We start from the raw sequence: 11,852 nt of genomic DNA, 5'->3' as shown, positions 1-11,852 counted from the left end.
CACACACACACACACACACACACACACACACACAGAGACACACACACACACAACTTAAAAAGTAGGAAAAGAGGATGGAGATCTCATGGAGATAGGAAGTACCAGCCAGGGCCAGTGGTTAGGGTAGGTCGTGGTAACTGCAGTTTGATGGATCCAGGGCTTTGGTTTTGCCAAGTGTGAACATTTTGGAGCTAGATGGCATCATGGCACCATGTGGATACACATAATGCCACCAAGTAGTGCACCCAGAGATGCTCCCAACACTAAGTATGTATAGCTTCCCACAACTGGAACAAATTTCTCCTTCTTGTGAAGGAGACAGGAGACAGGCTTTGCATCAGACTGATGCTAAGGAGGAGTGTAAGGACCGTGAGGCTGCTGGGTTAGTGCAGTAGTAGGGCTCTTGTCTTGAATGGCATGCCGGGCCTTGGGTTCTTCCCCTATAGAGAGAATGGGGATGAGGTACAGGTGGCATGGAGCTGGAGAGCAAGGTGACAATGGTCACGGCTGGGCTGGCACATCCTGGATTTGGCCCTTTGTCTCCTCTGACTTAGCTTTTACAGCCTACTGGGACTTTTGTCAAATGTCAATCTTTGTGCATGGTTTCAGCTCACCACAGCCAGTCCTAAAGGGCTTGCAGCCGAAACCCTAGCTCTGTGGCAGCCAGAGTTTGGGAAGTGAGATAAGCTCCTTACACGGGCAGTGATAACCCTCTTTTGAAGGGCTTTAACAAATACCTTTATAGCCATTATAAGGATCCTGTTTGATAAGACAGCACACTCAGTCACTAGGTAAATCTGAGGGTGCCAGAGAACAGGGCGCTGTCCTGAAGTGCTGTCCTTTGTCTCTTGTCCCTTGTTTGGGTGAAGCGCTGGCCTTTTGTTTTCATCGTAAGCTGATCAGTCATGGCCAGCCCAGGCCTCTCCTTAGGGACTGGCTGACTTTGACCAGTTTTAGAAGCTGCTTGGGCTGTGGGGACATCTCCTGAAAGCTAGAGCTGCCCTTGACTTTGAGCACGTTGGCTACCCCATTGAGGGGCTTGGGATCCTGGAGGCTGGTCTATCTGGTGAGAACATGATGTCACCTGGCATGCACACTAACAACTCTGGGGATACCCCTTGACTTGGCCAGACTGTAGCTGCTTTTCACAGACCTGTCCCCGTTTCTGGAGAGACCTCCCCACCTTGGTGTGGGAGGAGGCTACATTTAACTGATTCCCTGGGAGACCCACGAGGACTAAACTCACAGGGACCCGAGGGAGAAGAATCTGAGAGAACCAGGCTAACACTCTGAGCCAACACTGCTTTGGGGGAAGCCACAAGATGACACGTCTGAGGCGCAGTTTCCTTATCTGTCAAATAGGGATAATAAGAGTAATTTCTCCCTTGCTTTCCAGCAGTGGTGGCTATGGACCTACGCCAAGTATTCAGAGCCCCAGAGGGTGGAAGGGTGAACAGGATGAGGGTGGAGTTGGAAGTGGGGAGGGGGGTGAGGGGAGGGATGCTGCAGTCCGGGATTAAACACAACAAGAGGTGGCAATCTAGTGAGAGAATTACACAACAGGCTTGTTTCCATTCTAGGTAGACACTGATACAACTGTATCGGTATACATATTAGTACTTGTGGCCTTTTAATTTACAAGTTTTAATGAGCAGTTTTTCTGTCTTACTAAATTGAGATTTCCCGTTTCAGCGGAGTGTTTCTCTTTAGAGTGTTAAGTTTCACAGGCTTTATTTATCCCCCTCTCATTCCCACTGAACTTGAACTGAAGTCCCTGGGTGGGATTCCTGTATGGAAGGTGCCCTCCCAGCCTGGAAGCTCATTTTATGGCTGGCAGGTGATTGTGTTAACATCAAATAAACCCATAGGTTAGTAAATAATGAGATTGTTTAAGATTAGTCTTCAAAAGGAGACAACTATACCTTGTAAAAATTTAACCTTGTAGCCAGGAAGTGACATTAACGGTCTCGCTGTTGCTTACAAACTTGAATTGACCCAGAGATGGAGAATTTGGTCTGAAACTTGATGATGCCCTTTTGTTCTCTGTTGGTCTCCATTTCACCTAGACTCCCTTTACCAAAAGACGAATGGAAAAGAGGGGGGTAGTTTTCTGTCATCTTCTACCCCCTCTCCTGAATGTTTGCTTCCAGAGGCAAAGATAACTTCTCAACAAACGTCTAGAGCTTCTAATCTATATTTTTAAACTGTTGTTTCTGAATATTTAAAACGTGCTACAGCCCAATCTGGGTCTTGATGGTATAATAGGATAGTTATATTAGCATCTGTTAAATCAAGAGATGCCATACATCACCCGGCTCGGTGGTACACACCTTAAATCTGAACAGGTGGATCTCTGGGATTTTGTGAGTAGCCTGGTCTATGCAGTAAAACCATATATTATAAAGTACCTTCTAACTCAGAGACAGAAAAAAATGTAAGGGAAAATGTAAGGGTCTGAGACTTTTTGGCCAAAGGAAAGTGTTTTTAAAAACTTCTGAGCAAACAAAATGTAGAATACTTTTTTTTTTTTTTTTTTTTGAGACAGTCTCTGACTGGCCTTGAACTTCTGATAACCCTCCAGCCCCAACCTCATGAGTGGTAAGGTCATAGTCACGTACCACGGGTGGCTAAGATACTTCCTTACTTTCTCCTAAATGGGTGATTCTGTTGATCAGACCTGGGCCCACCCTCAACAGAATCCTTGCTTTATTCTGCCATTTCAGTTCTCATTTGATAAGTATGGGCTGTAGGTAAAAGAAAATTTTAAATCAAAATAAAACATTATCTGTTTGAATGTATATACTAGTAAACATACATCTTGTGTACTGTTTTGGGACTAGAACCCAGGACCTTGCACACGCTAGATAAGTGCTCTACCACTGAACTACCCAGTTAAAGAATGAATTGTGGGTGGGGGTGGGGTGGCTATTTTCATACAGACAAGGCTTGTCTCCAACTCACTCTGTAGCGTAGGCTAGCCATCCCTCTTCCCCCTGTCTTTTATGCTAGGATGACAGGTGTGTGCCTCCACACTCAGTGCTGTGTGTTATTTTTATTGTGAGGGATGGGCAATAAAAATTTTCATAAAACTATATTAGGAGCACGTGATAATTACCATATTTACATGTTAGAAAATTTCCCCTTGTGCACCAGTATTATACTTGGAAAAGGATTTAGCTTTCTTGTTTCTTCCAGCCGCTTTTATTTTATTTTTATTTAGTTATTTTGTTGTTTTTTAGACAGGGTGTCTCTGTGTGGCCCTGGCTATAATATACTAGCATTTGCTCTGTAGATCAGACTGACCCAGAACTCACAGAGATCCTTCTGCCTCTGCCTCCTAAGCACTGAGATTAAAGGTGTCTGCCACACCCTGCCCGGATTAGGCTGCTTTTATTTATATTTAAAACGTTTTATGCATCTGTTTCTTTCCAGATTACCGTCTTGGATGCAAAGCGAAGTATGAACATTGGCATATTTCTTAAGCAGTTTAAAAAGTAAGATTTTTTTTTTGCATATGTCTGGAATTGTAGCTATAGCCATGCTATGAGGGTGTGGCTGAGCTGAAATTCAGATTGTAATCTTAGCTAGGGACATTCCATACTCCTCTCCCTGTCCTCCCTAGATGTGTGGCTCTGTGGCCTACAAGTGTCTGTCTTTGCTGTGAGCTCACAATCTTGAAATGAGGAAGAAAGGCCCTGCAGTGTCCACTGGAGGCCTGTATACCAAGAAAGTGTGTGTGTGTGTGTGTGTGTATGTGTGTCTATATGTGTATGCATGTGTGTCTCTGTGTGTGTGTGTGTCTAAATGTATGTGTGTATGTGTGTGTCTCTCTGTGTATGTGTGTGTGTGTATGTGTGTTAAATTCTTTGATGATATCATATACACATATACCGGTTTAGGGAATTTGGTCCCTTATTGCTTTCATCCCTGATGCCCCTGGAAATGTTCTCCCTAACAAGCTAGCAAGTTCAATTCTATTTTGATGTCTTTTTTTTTTTTTTCTTTTTTTTTATCCTACTGAGTTTAAATATGGTTGTTTACATGAGTGGAGGGGTCATTTACAGGAACACAGGCTACTTATCAGTGGCTGTACCGCTGAGAACAGCACCAGCCCCGGGACCCACTCATTGTTCATTGTGCCTAAGTCGGGTGCGGGCCTCCCCTCCTCAGGGAAAGTTTTCACTCCTCTGTCCCTAAAGATCCCAGTGGCTGGTGCTGCTGTCTGCCTTCCTGGGGTTCCTGGGGACTTTTTCTGGAGGAGGGAGCCTTAGAGTGGTTTTCAGTAGTGGCCCTGGTAGGTCCTCTGGACCAGGAAGAAGCAAGCGGAAGCGAGGGAGCCGGTGGCGGAGGGGGAGGGGGATATGATTTAGTTTCCATTGGCTTGTGTCCCTGTTGGCATGGCAGACAGCGAACGCAATTCCGCATCTTTTCAAGGTCTCCTCAGTCCATCGTAGAGGATATCTATCAAGGAAAGAGCGAGCATTACGGGTCAGAGACGCTTCGAGAAATCCTTAAGCTTTTGCCGGAGTCAGAAGAGGTAAGAAACTTGGCACACCGAGATTTGGGTGTTCAGAGTGGGGCGCAAAGCTATCTGTTCTACTGGGTGTCAAAGGCCCTGTTTTAAGGGTACTGTCCTTCCCAGGGTCAGAAGGGTCCAAATAAAAGGTGACAGACAGTCTGATAGAAAGAGCCAGCGTACAGACTCAGAGTGTCTGTTCACACGGAGCGGTGCCGGAACTGAGAAGCTCGGGCAAGGTTGCGAACACCTGCGAACTTTAGATTCCTCACCTGTAAAATGAGGACAATAGCCCTTACCTCACCGGTTCCCAGGATGACTAAGTCCTGCTTAGACAGCCAGCATGTGCTTATACTTGGCACATGGGAGCTCAATAAAGTTCAGTTTTCTTTTCCATCATCTTAACATTTGACCTTTGCTTAGAATGAGCCCAGGTCATGATACCTACACCTTGGGGTGTTTTTGTTTGTTCTTTGGGGTTTTTTGTTTTTTGTTTTTTTTTGTTTTCAAAAAGGAAAATAAAAGTGGTTTTGAATAAAGATACTGTAATACTGTAACTGTCCGTAAGTATTAGCATAGGACTAAAAGGGAGAACTGACTAAAAGGGAGAACTTGCTGTGGTCCCAGAAAGTGCTGTGGTAGGAAGGTATTAGTGATGTTTAGACCACATTAGTTAGTTATTGGGTAGTTAGGAGCTTTATAAGAGAAAAGAGAATAGCAATTTAAAACTTTACAAAATATATTTCTTATTGAGTGTGTTGGGGTTGAGAGAGTGATACAGCACTCCACTGGAGGTCAAAGGGCAGCTTCATGGTTCCCCAAGGGTCAGACTCAGCCCACACACACACCCTGGGCCTTGGCTCTAGAATAGCAATCATTAAAGCCACCCACAATTGTGACGAAGGCGACCCTGATTTCTGAAGAAAGAGACAAGAAGAAATTACCCATATCCGTATGTCAATAATCACTGAAATAGAACAGCATATCATTTCACAAAAGATTTTATTTCTGTAAATAAAAGTGAAAAGAGACATTTTGTAACTAAGGAGTAGCTGAAGTGTGCTCAGATGTCTGAGGCACTGGCGGATTCCTAGTGCTGTAAGAAAAACAAATAAAGAGGGTAAGCAACTCGCAAATCCTGTTTTCCAAAAGTCCTGCGGACTCCTCACTGAACCCCCATCTTAGACATCACTTATGAAAGTTGACTTTAATGCCATCAGTAACAGGAGGGATAGATTTTTTTCTTTTGTGTGTGTGTGTATATATATATATATATATATATATATATATATATATATATATATATCTGATAATGGGACACACTCTCTCGGCCCCAGATTTTGTTTACAAATGAAGTGTAATTTACTTAAGCCCAGATTAATTAATGACATTTATTAATGTAATTGAAGAATCTTAAAGACCAATGGTCCATTCTCTTTTTTCCTGCATGAAGAAAGAGGGTTTGAGAATCTAGGCTAAGTGGGGCCTAATTAATTTGCATTTAGGAAAGATTGCTTGCCTTCAGCTCAGAGCGCCTCCTTCGCACGCACGCAGGCCTGGATTTGAGTGGGTTTGGAACTGTATTTCTGCACGGCCTCTCTCCTGACCCTCCTTAGCGTTGTACTGAGTGCTCAGCCCTGACTGAACTCATCACTTTTAAAATGAAATTAGCAAATTTGACAGTGCAGGTGGAAGTGTTTACAAGGCTCCTCGTGGTAAACTGAGGCCCGAGGGAGGCTGCCAGCTTCACACCGTGACGAGCTGGGAGACACTGTTGTCTTAATATTTGTCATTTTCATGTCCAGTTCAGAAATGAAATGAAATTAGAAAACACAGATTAGTTTTTCCGAAGAGCCAATATCAGTTGAAGTGCCTCTATTTTAAAGATCCTTTTCCTGTTGTTTGAGTTTTGTGGGATATCACTGGAGTGGAAACTGTACAGGGGTGGTGGGGGTGGGGCAAGTGAGGAAGAAGCCCCTAAGAGTTAGCCTGGTCTCCCAGGTCCCCCAGTTCCAGTTAGTGAGCTAACTGCAAAGAAGTCTGGGATGGGACCCCCGAGGTTCCTTTGTATCCCCTGTCTGCAGGGCCAAAGCACACACACATACCCCCCCCTCACACACACACAACCTTCCCCCCCCCCCTGCAGGGTCATCCTCCATCTAATCATGTGACAAGCCTGCCCCTCATCTTGTTTACATTACTGGCTCTTGGCTGCAGCTCACCTCCCCCTCCACACTCAGCTTCAGCAGAAACACCCCCTCCAGGCCACCCCTCCTGGAGCTGCCAGGGGTCGGTGCTGTCCGAGGGGCTTCGGGGGAAACAGAAGCTGTCTTAAGAATGCTCTGTGGCCTGTGGTACTCTCTAGACACTCAGAGCCCCAGTGGTCTATGATGGAGGTGAGCGGATACGCTAAGGACATGAAGGAGCCTGGGCCAAGTGAGAGAGGGTTGGGAACGTGGCAGAGATACAGGAACAAATGCTTAAGTGTGCTGGAATGTAACACAGTTCTTAGTTTTAGCACAGGAAAGGAGTAGACTTCTCCGGAAGCCCTCCTATGCCAGGCACTGGAGGGGAGGAAATGAAATTGGGTGATGCTGTACCCGCAGCACGTACCCAGCGACTAACACAGAGAAGGTCCACCAGTCAGGGAGGTGATTTCTCTGTAGCCTCCTCATCTGCCCTTCACAGGGACACTAGGAGAGTCGCCTTATTTGTAAATCGCCTCGGCTCTCAGGGGTTAGACCGCATCTCAGGATTGCTGAGGGAGATACAAGAGGGGTGGACTTGAACCCTAGTTTCTTTGACCCTGAGCAGTTCTTTCTGTTGCCCTCTGCTCTATTTTCTTGGAAGAAGGAAGGTCAAAGGTTGTCAAAACTGCACGCCTCACACCACGTGGTCTGGCAGCCTTTCATCACCTCTGCTATCTCAGCCTCGGTGTGAGCAAGTGTCATTCGAATCCTCCTGTAACCTTATCAGCACGCTGACAAATATGAGCGGAAACAGCCGTTTTCTGCTCCTGCCGTCTCCTCAGCTGACAGGCCAGCCGCAGCCAAGGTTAATTTGTCATCAGGGATTTCTCTGCCCTTCACCACTTAGCCTTTATGTGGCCCGTTTGTTCATCTTTCTTCCAGCATGTAGCTAACCCATGCAGAGGAAGAGCTGGGCCCCCCGATAAAAGTTCGAGGTGTGTTTTTGTCTACCAGTGATTCCCGTGCCGGGGATGAGGGTGAGGAGGGGCCGGGGTTACAGCCCAGCCTGGCCTGCCCTGCTTTTGCTGTGGGCCACTGCTCCATTTGCCATCGCAGTGTCCCAGGAACAGTGGGAAGGTGCTGATTGAGTTGCCTGCTCTGGTCTCTGGTGGACACACTCCCTACCCAACACTGAGGAAGAAACCAGGGCTTCCTGCATCCTGGAGCAGCCCTTTGTGGCTGAGCGCACACCCTCTTCCCTCTTAGTTGATGTCTCTTGTGTAGGTAGCATGTTTGCAGGAAGTCCTGCCTCTCTGAGGCTGTTCCAGGAGAATGAGGCAGGAGGAGGCGGCTGCCATTTGGCCTTGTGAATCTTAAGAGCATGTTCTGGCTTTTACAACACACCACAGGGCACAACAGGGGTCATAATGAGAGGCCCTGGGCTCAGCCAGCAAAATTACGCCTAGCAGTGTTTAAGGCGTGATTTCTGATAATGACGAGAATGCATAATAATTATAGCTTGCTCACCTCTCCTCTTGCCTCTCCGCCACTGGAAAGGCACCGTAATCCCTCTTAATGAATACAAGGCTTGCTGGGAACTGACATGAAGAACTATATACACAACATTTAAATTTCTGTCTTCCATCGCTTTTCCTTTTAGATCTATAAACAGTTTTGGCCTCCCGCATAAGTGAAGGAGATTAATCCTTGCTCTGTCACAGTTTAGCGTATGTTTAGGAGAAATACTTAAAAGTTTACTTAGAATGGCCCATTCTCGTGCTTCAGTCTGAAATTTGTGCTGTTTTCCTAAGCTTTGCACACAGTGAGCAGAGGGTCTTCGAAAAGGTCCCGCCTCACTCTGCCCCTGCCCATATATAGCGAACTGTTGGTTCGACTCTGCTCCAGGAGGAATCCGAATCTAGCGCTGTCTCTGCTCACAAGTCAGGCACTAGCTGCCATTGAGCTAAACCGGAAGTGTTCAGAGTCCGTATGTGCAGCAAGGTTAAGAACTGGTAAATTCACTCTGTGGCTCTCTGCAAATGGGGCAAATGCAGTTTTAGACGTGGCTGTTTTCTGCCCTTAACCGGAAAATAAGCAAACAGCGACAACTGACAAAACCAAGAAGCATTCTGCCCAGTTCAGTAGCAGAGCATTTGCATAGCAGACAGGCGGGCCTGGCTTCATCCCAGCTCTGCAAAATTTGCAACCGGTGAGAAAAGCAGCCTTGAGGGAGGTCCAACACCGGTTCCCCAGTGCCACCGAGTGCCACCGGGACAGGACAGGACGGGCTACAGCTTCCATTGCTTCAGAGAGCTTGGAGTCACGTGATCAATCACAATCCAGAGAGTGGGAGAGAAGAGACTTGCAGAGAGCCTGTGAAGTGTAATACAGCTGGGTGGGTGGCTCCGTTGCTGTGTAGCATTAGAAGACCCTGGGCTGAATATCCAGCGTTAAGATGAAGGGAAAGTGCAAATTGGTCAGTACTTCCTCTCAGCAGCTAGCTGCAGGCATGGGCTGTGCCTGTCACTAACGGGACTACGGTACGACTCACCATAAAGACCTTTAAGAGTGTCTTTAGGATGGATTCTGCTCTTAGCTTGGCCCGTTTTCTGTGTGGAGAAGGCACGGCTTTTCTGTCTGATCAGTCTGAACGCTTTGGATCTCTCTGCCTGCCAGTCCGTTTGCTGTATTCCTCTTTATGGATGTGTGTGTGTGTGTGTGTGTGTGTGTGTGTGTGTCTAAAAACCTTCATTTAGGTTTTTTTGTTTTGTTTTGTTTTAAAAAATAACCTGTTCATAGTAGATATGTAACAATAACTACAGTGAGGAGCTAGTAATAAGAAAAGCCACTGGTGGCATTGCCACTTAGTTTACAGAGACCTTCCTACCCCTTTTTCATGTGTGTGTGTGTGTGTGTGTGTGTGTGTGTGTGTGTGTGTGTGTGTGGTGTGTGTGTAGGGGGATGTACACATCTTATAGGGGGTTGGTTCCGTATCCTGTGCATGACAGCGTGTGCTGATCAAATCCAGCTCCCTTTGTCCATGTCCTCCTTCGCTAGGCAAGCTCCCTAATTTCCTTCCTACAGTCAAGAAATCTCTTAGCTTCTGTGTAGGACAGACAATGTCTGGTGCGTGCCATTCAACAGCAGGCTTACTCCATACGGTAGTGACGTCTGGTTCCGTCCATTCTGTTATGAAAGACTCTCGTCTATAGATGAGTGATACTCCACTAAGTATAACTCCGCAGCTTCTTTTTCTATTCCCTACTGATTGGCATCTAGGCCTGTTCCATAGCTTAGCTACATCATAGGCAGACATCTTAACATCTGTTGTTCGGTTGAAGCTTTTCGTTTTTGTTGTTTTCGAGACAGGGTTTCTCTGTGTAGCCCTGGCTGTCCTGAAACCCACTTTGTAGACCAGGCTGGCCTCGAACTCAGAAATCCGCCTGCCTCTGCCTCCCAAGTGCTGAGATTAAAGGCGTGTGCCACCACCGCCCAGCCGGTTGAAGCATTTTTACTACCTGCTGGAGATCCAACCTGTACTCATCTGATAGCATAGTCCAGGCTGGATTGCAGTCCAGAGGAAGAGCGTGTGCTACCCATGTCCAGGCCCTGGGTTCTATCTCCCAACACTGGGGGTTGGGAGGAGGGTGAGGAGGAGCCAGGCAAAATGACATGAATCTGAAATCCTCGCATCCAGAAGGCTGAGGTGAGAATATCAAAAGCTATAGGTTAGCTTAGGTTAAATAGCAAAACCCTATATAAAAAGAACACAGAAAAACGACAGTTGCTTAGATCCACAGTTTGTCGCCTTGTCCTGAAAGGAATTAGTAAAGAGGGGAAAATGATATTTAGTTCGATGAAGAGAAGAGAAAAAGAAAAAAACAAAACAAAACAAAAAAACAAAAAACCTGATTTTTCTCCTCACTGACTCCCGGGACACTCTTAGACTTTATAGAAAGCCAGGAGGCAGAGGCCAGAAAAATGTGTGGCCTTCTCTGGGAGCGTTTCCCGCCCTTTCCTCAGGGAACGCAAGGCTGTGCTCATTCTCTTGGTGTGGAGGTCACTGGTGTGCCTTTAGAATTTAGCAAGACTCTTCCATCACTCCCCTGGGCTCTTCAGCATGGGCCACCGCATCTAGCATGGAGCAACTAGCACTTTAGCGGGGTTGTAACTGACTTGAATGCTACAGTTTTTATTTTCTTGTTATTTTTAAGCTATTCACTTTGTATCAGAGCCATGGTGAAAAAAAAAAAAAAAAGCACCGTCCAGTGGTTTCTCCATGGTTTCTCCATGAGCATGAGCCCTGGCCACAGCTTACTGGTCCAGCAGTAGACCTGGGTCTGGGACTCCGTGGTATAGAATGCTTGGTTGGTCGCTCGGGGTTGGGCTCATCCCCAGACATAAAGATGGATGAGCAAGCAAGCAAACAGATACCACCATTGTTGTGGATTCCCTTTGCTTTCTCTCAGATTTACATTTCCTTAATCTATATTTCTCTCTGAAACATTATTGCCTTAGAACGATTCTAAGATGAAATGTAATCTTAAATTTTAATCTGTGATTCTGTTTTGTTTTGTTTTTTTCCTCTCCCCTTTTCTTTTTGTCTTTTAGGTAAAGAAATTAAAGACATTTAAGGGCGATGCATCCAAGCTCTCGCTGGCAGATTCCTTTCTGTACTGCTTGATTCAGGTGCCAAGGTAAGGATGCAGACCCTGGTCGCTGGCCTCCGGGGAGCGGGGTCGCTGGCCTCTGGGGAGCGGGGTCGCTGCAGACTTTAAGGCTACAGCTTTATTTGCTTCCTGTATTTCAGCTATTCACTTCGGATCGAAGCCATGGTGCTAAAAAAGGAGTTTTTGCCATGCTGTTCCTCTCTGTTCAAAGACATAAGGATTCTGAGAGCTGCTACAAAAGGTAACTGAACATGTACTTTCCACGGTGCCTTAGGTTTTGTCAGTTTTGATAGCTGTTTATCTCTATTTAAAAAAAAATATTAAGGAATGGAAAGTCCCACTTTTGGATCACCTAAAAAGGAAAAAGGTATAAGTAAGGATGAGCAGTTCAAGTAATGAACATTAATTTGCATATTATCTTTCCATGGAAGAAAGTCTCTTTCATCTCAGACTTCAGAGTAAGCCTTGCAAGTCACA

The 11,852-nt window shown here is 46.0% G+C and overlaps 1 protein-coding gene across 1 annotated transcript in view; it reads left to right on the top strand.

The window, feature by feature from the left end:
• Positions 1–11,852, top strand: part of Fhdc1 (FH2 domain containing 1) — a 31,732-nt gene that overhangs the window by 5,917 nt on the left and 13,963 nt on the right. Inside the window, exons 2-5 of the mRNA XM_029537183.1 lie at positions 3,433–3,494; positions 4,435–4,537; positions 11,317–11,402; positions 11,516–11,616. Of these exons, the coding sequence (XP_029393043.1) occupies positions 3,433–3,494; positions 4,435–4,537; positions 11,317–11,402; positions 11,516–11,616 (352 nt within the window). The remainder of the gene's footprint in view (positions 1–3,432; positions 3,495–4,434; positions 4,538–11,316; positions 11,403–11,515; positions 11,617–11,852) is intronic.

The sequence above is a fragment of the Mus pahari genome, chromosome 4 (genome assembly GCF_900095145.1).
Source record: "Mus pahari chromosome 4, PAHARI_EIJ_v1.1, whole genome shotgun sequence".
NCBI lineage: Eukaryota > Metazoa > Chordata > Mammalia > Rodentia > Muridae > Mus > Mus pahari.
This window is presented reverse-complemented; position numbering and strand designations above follow the sequence as displayed.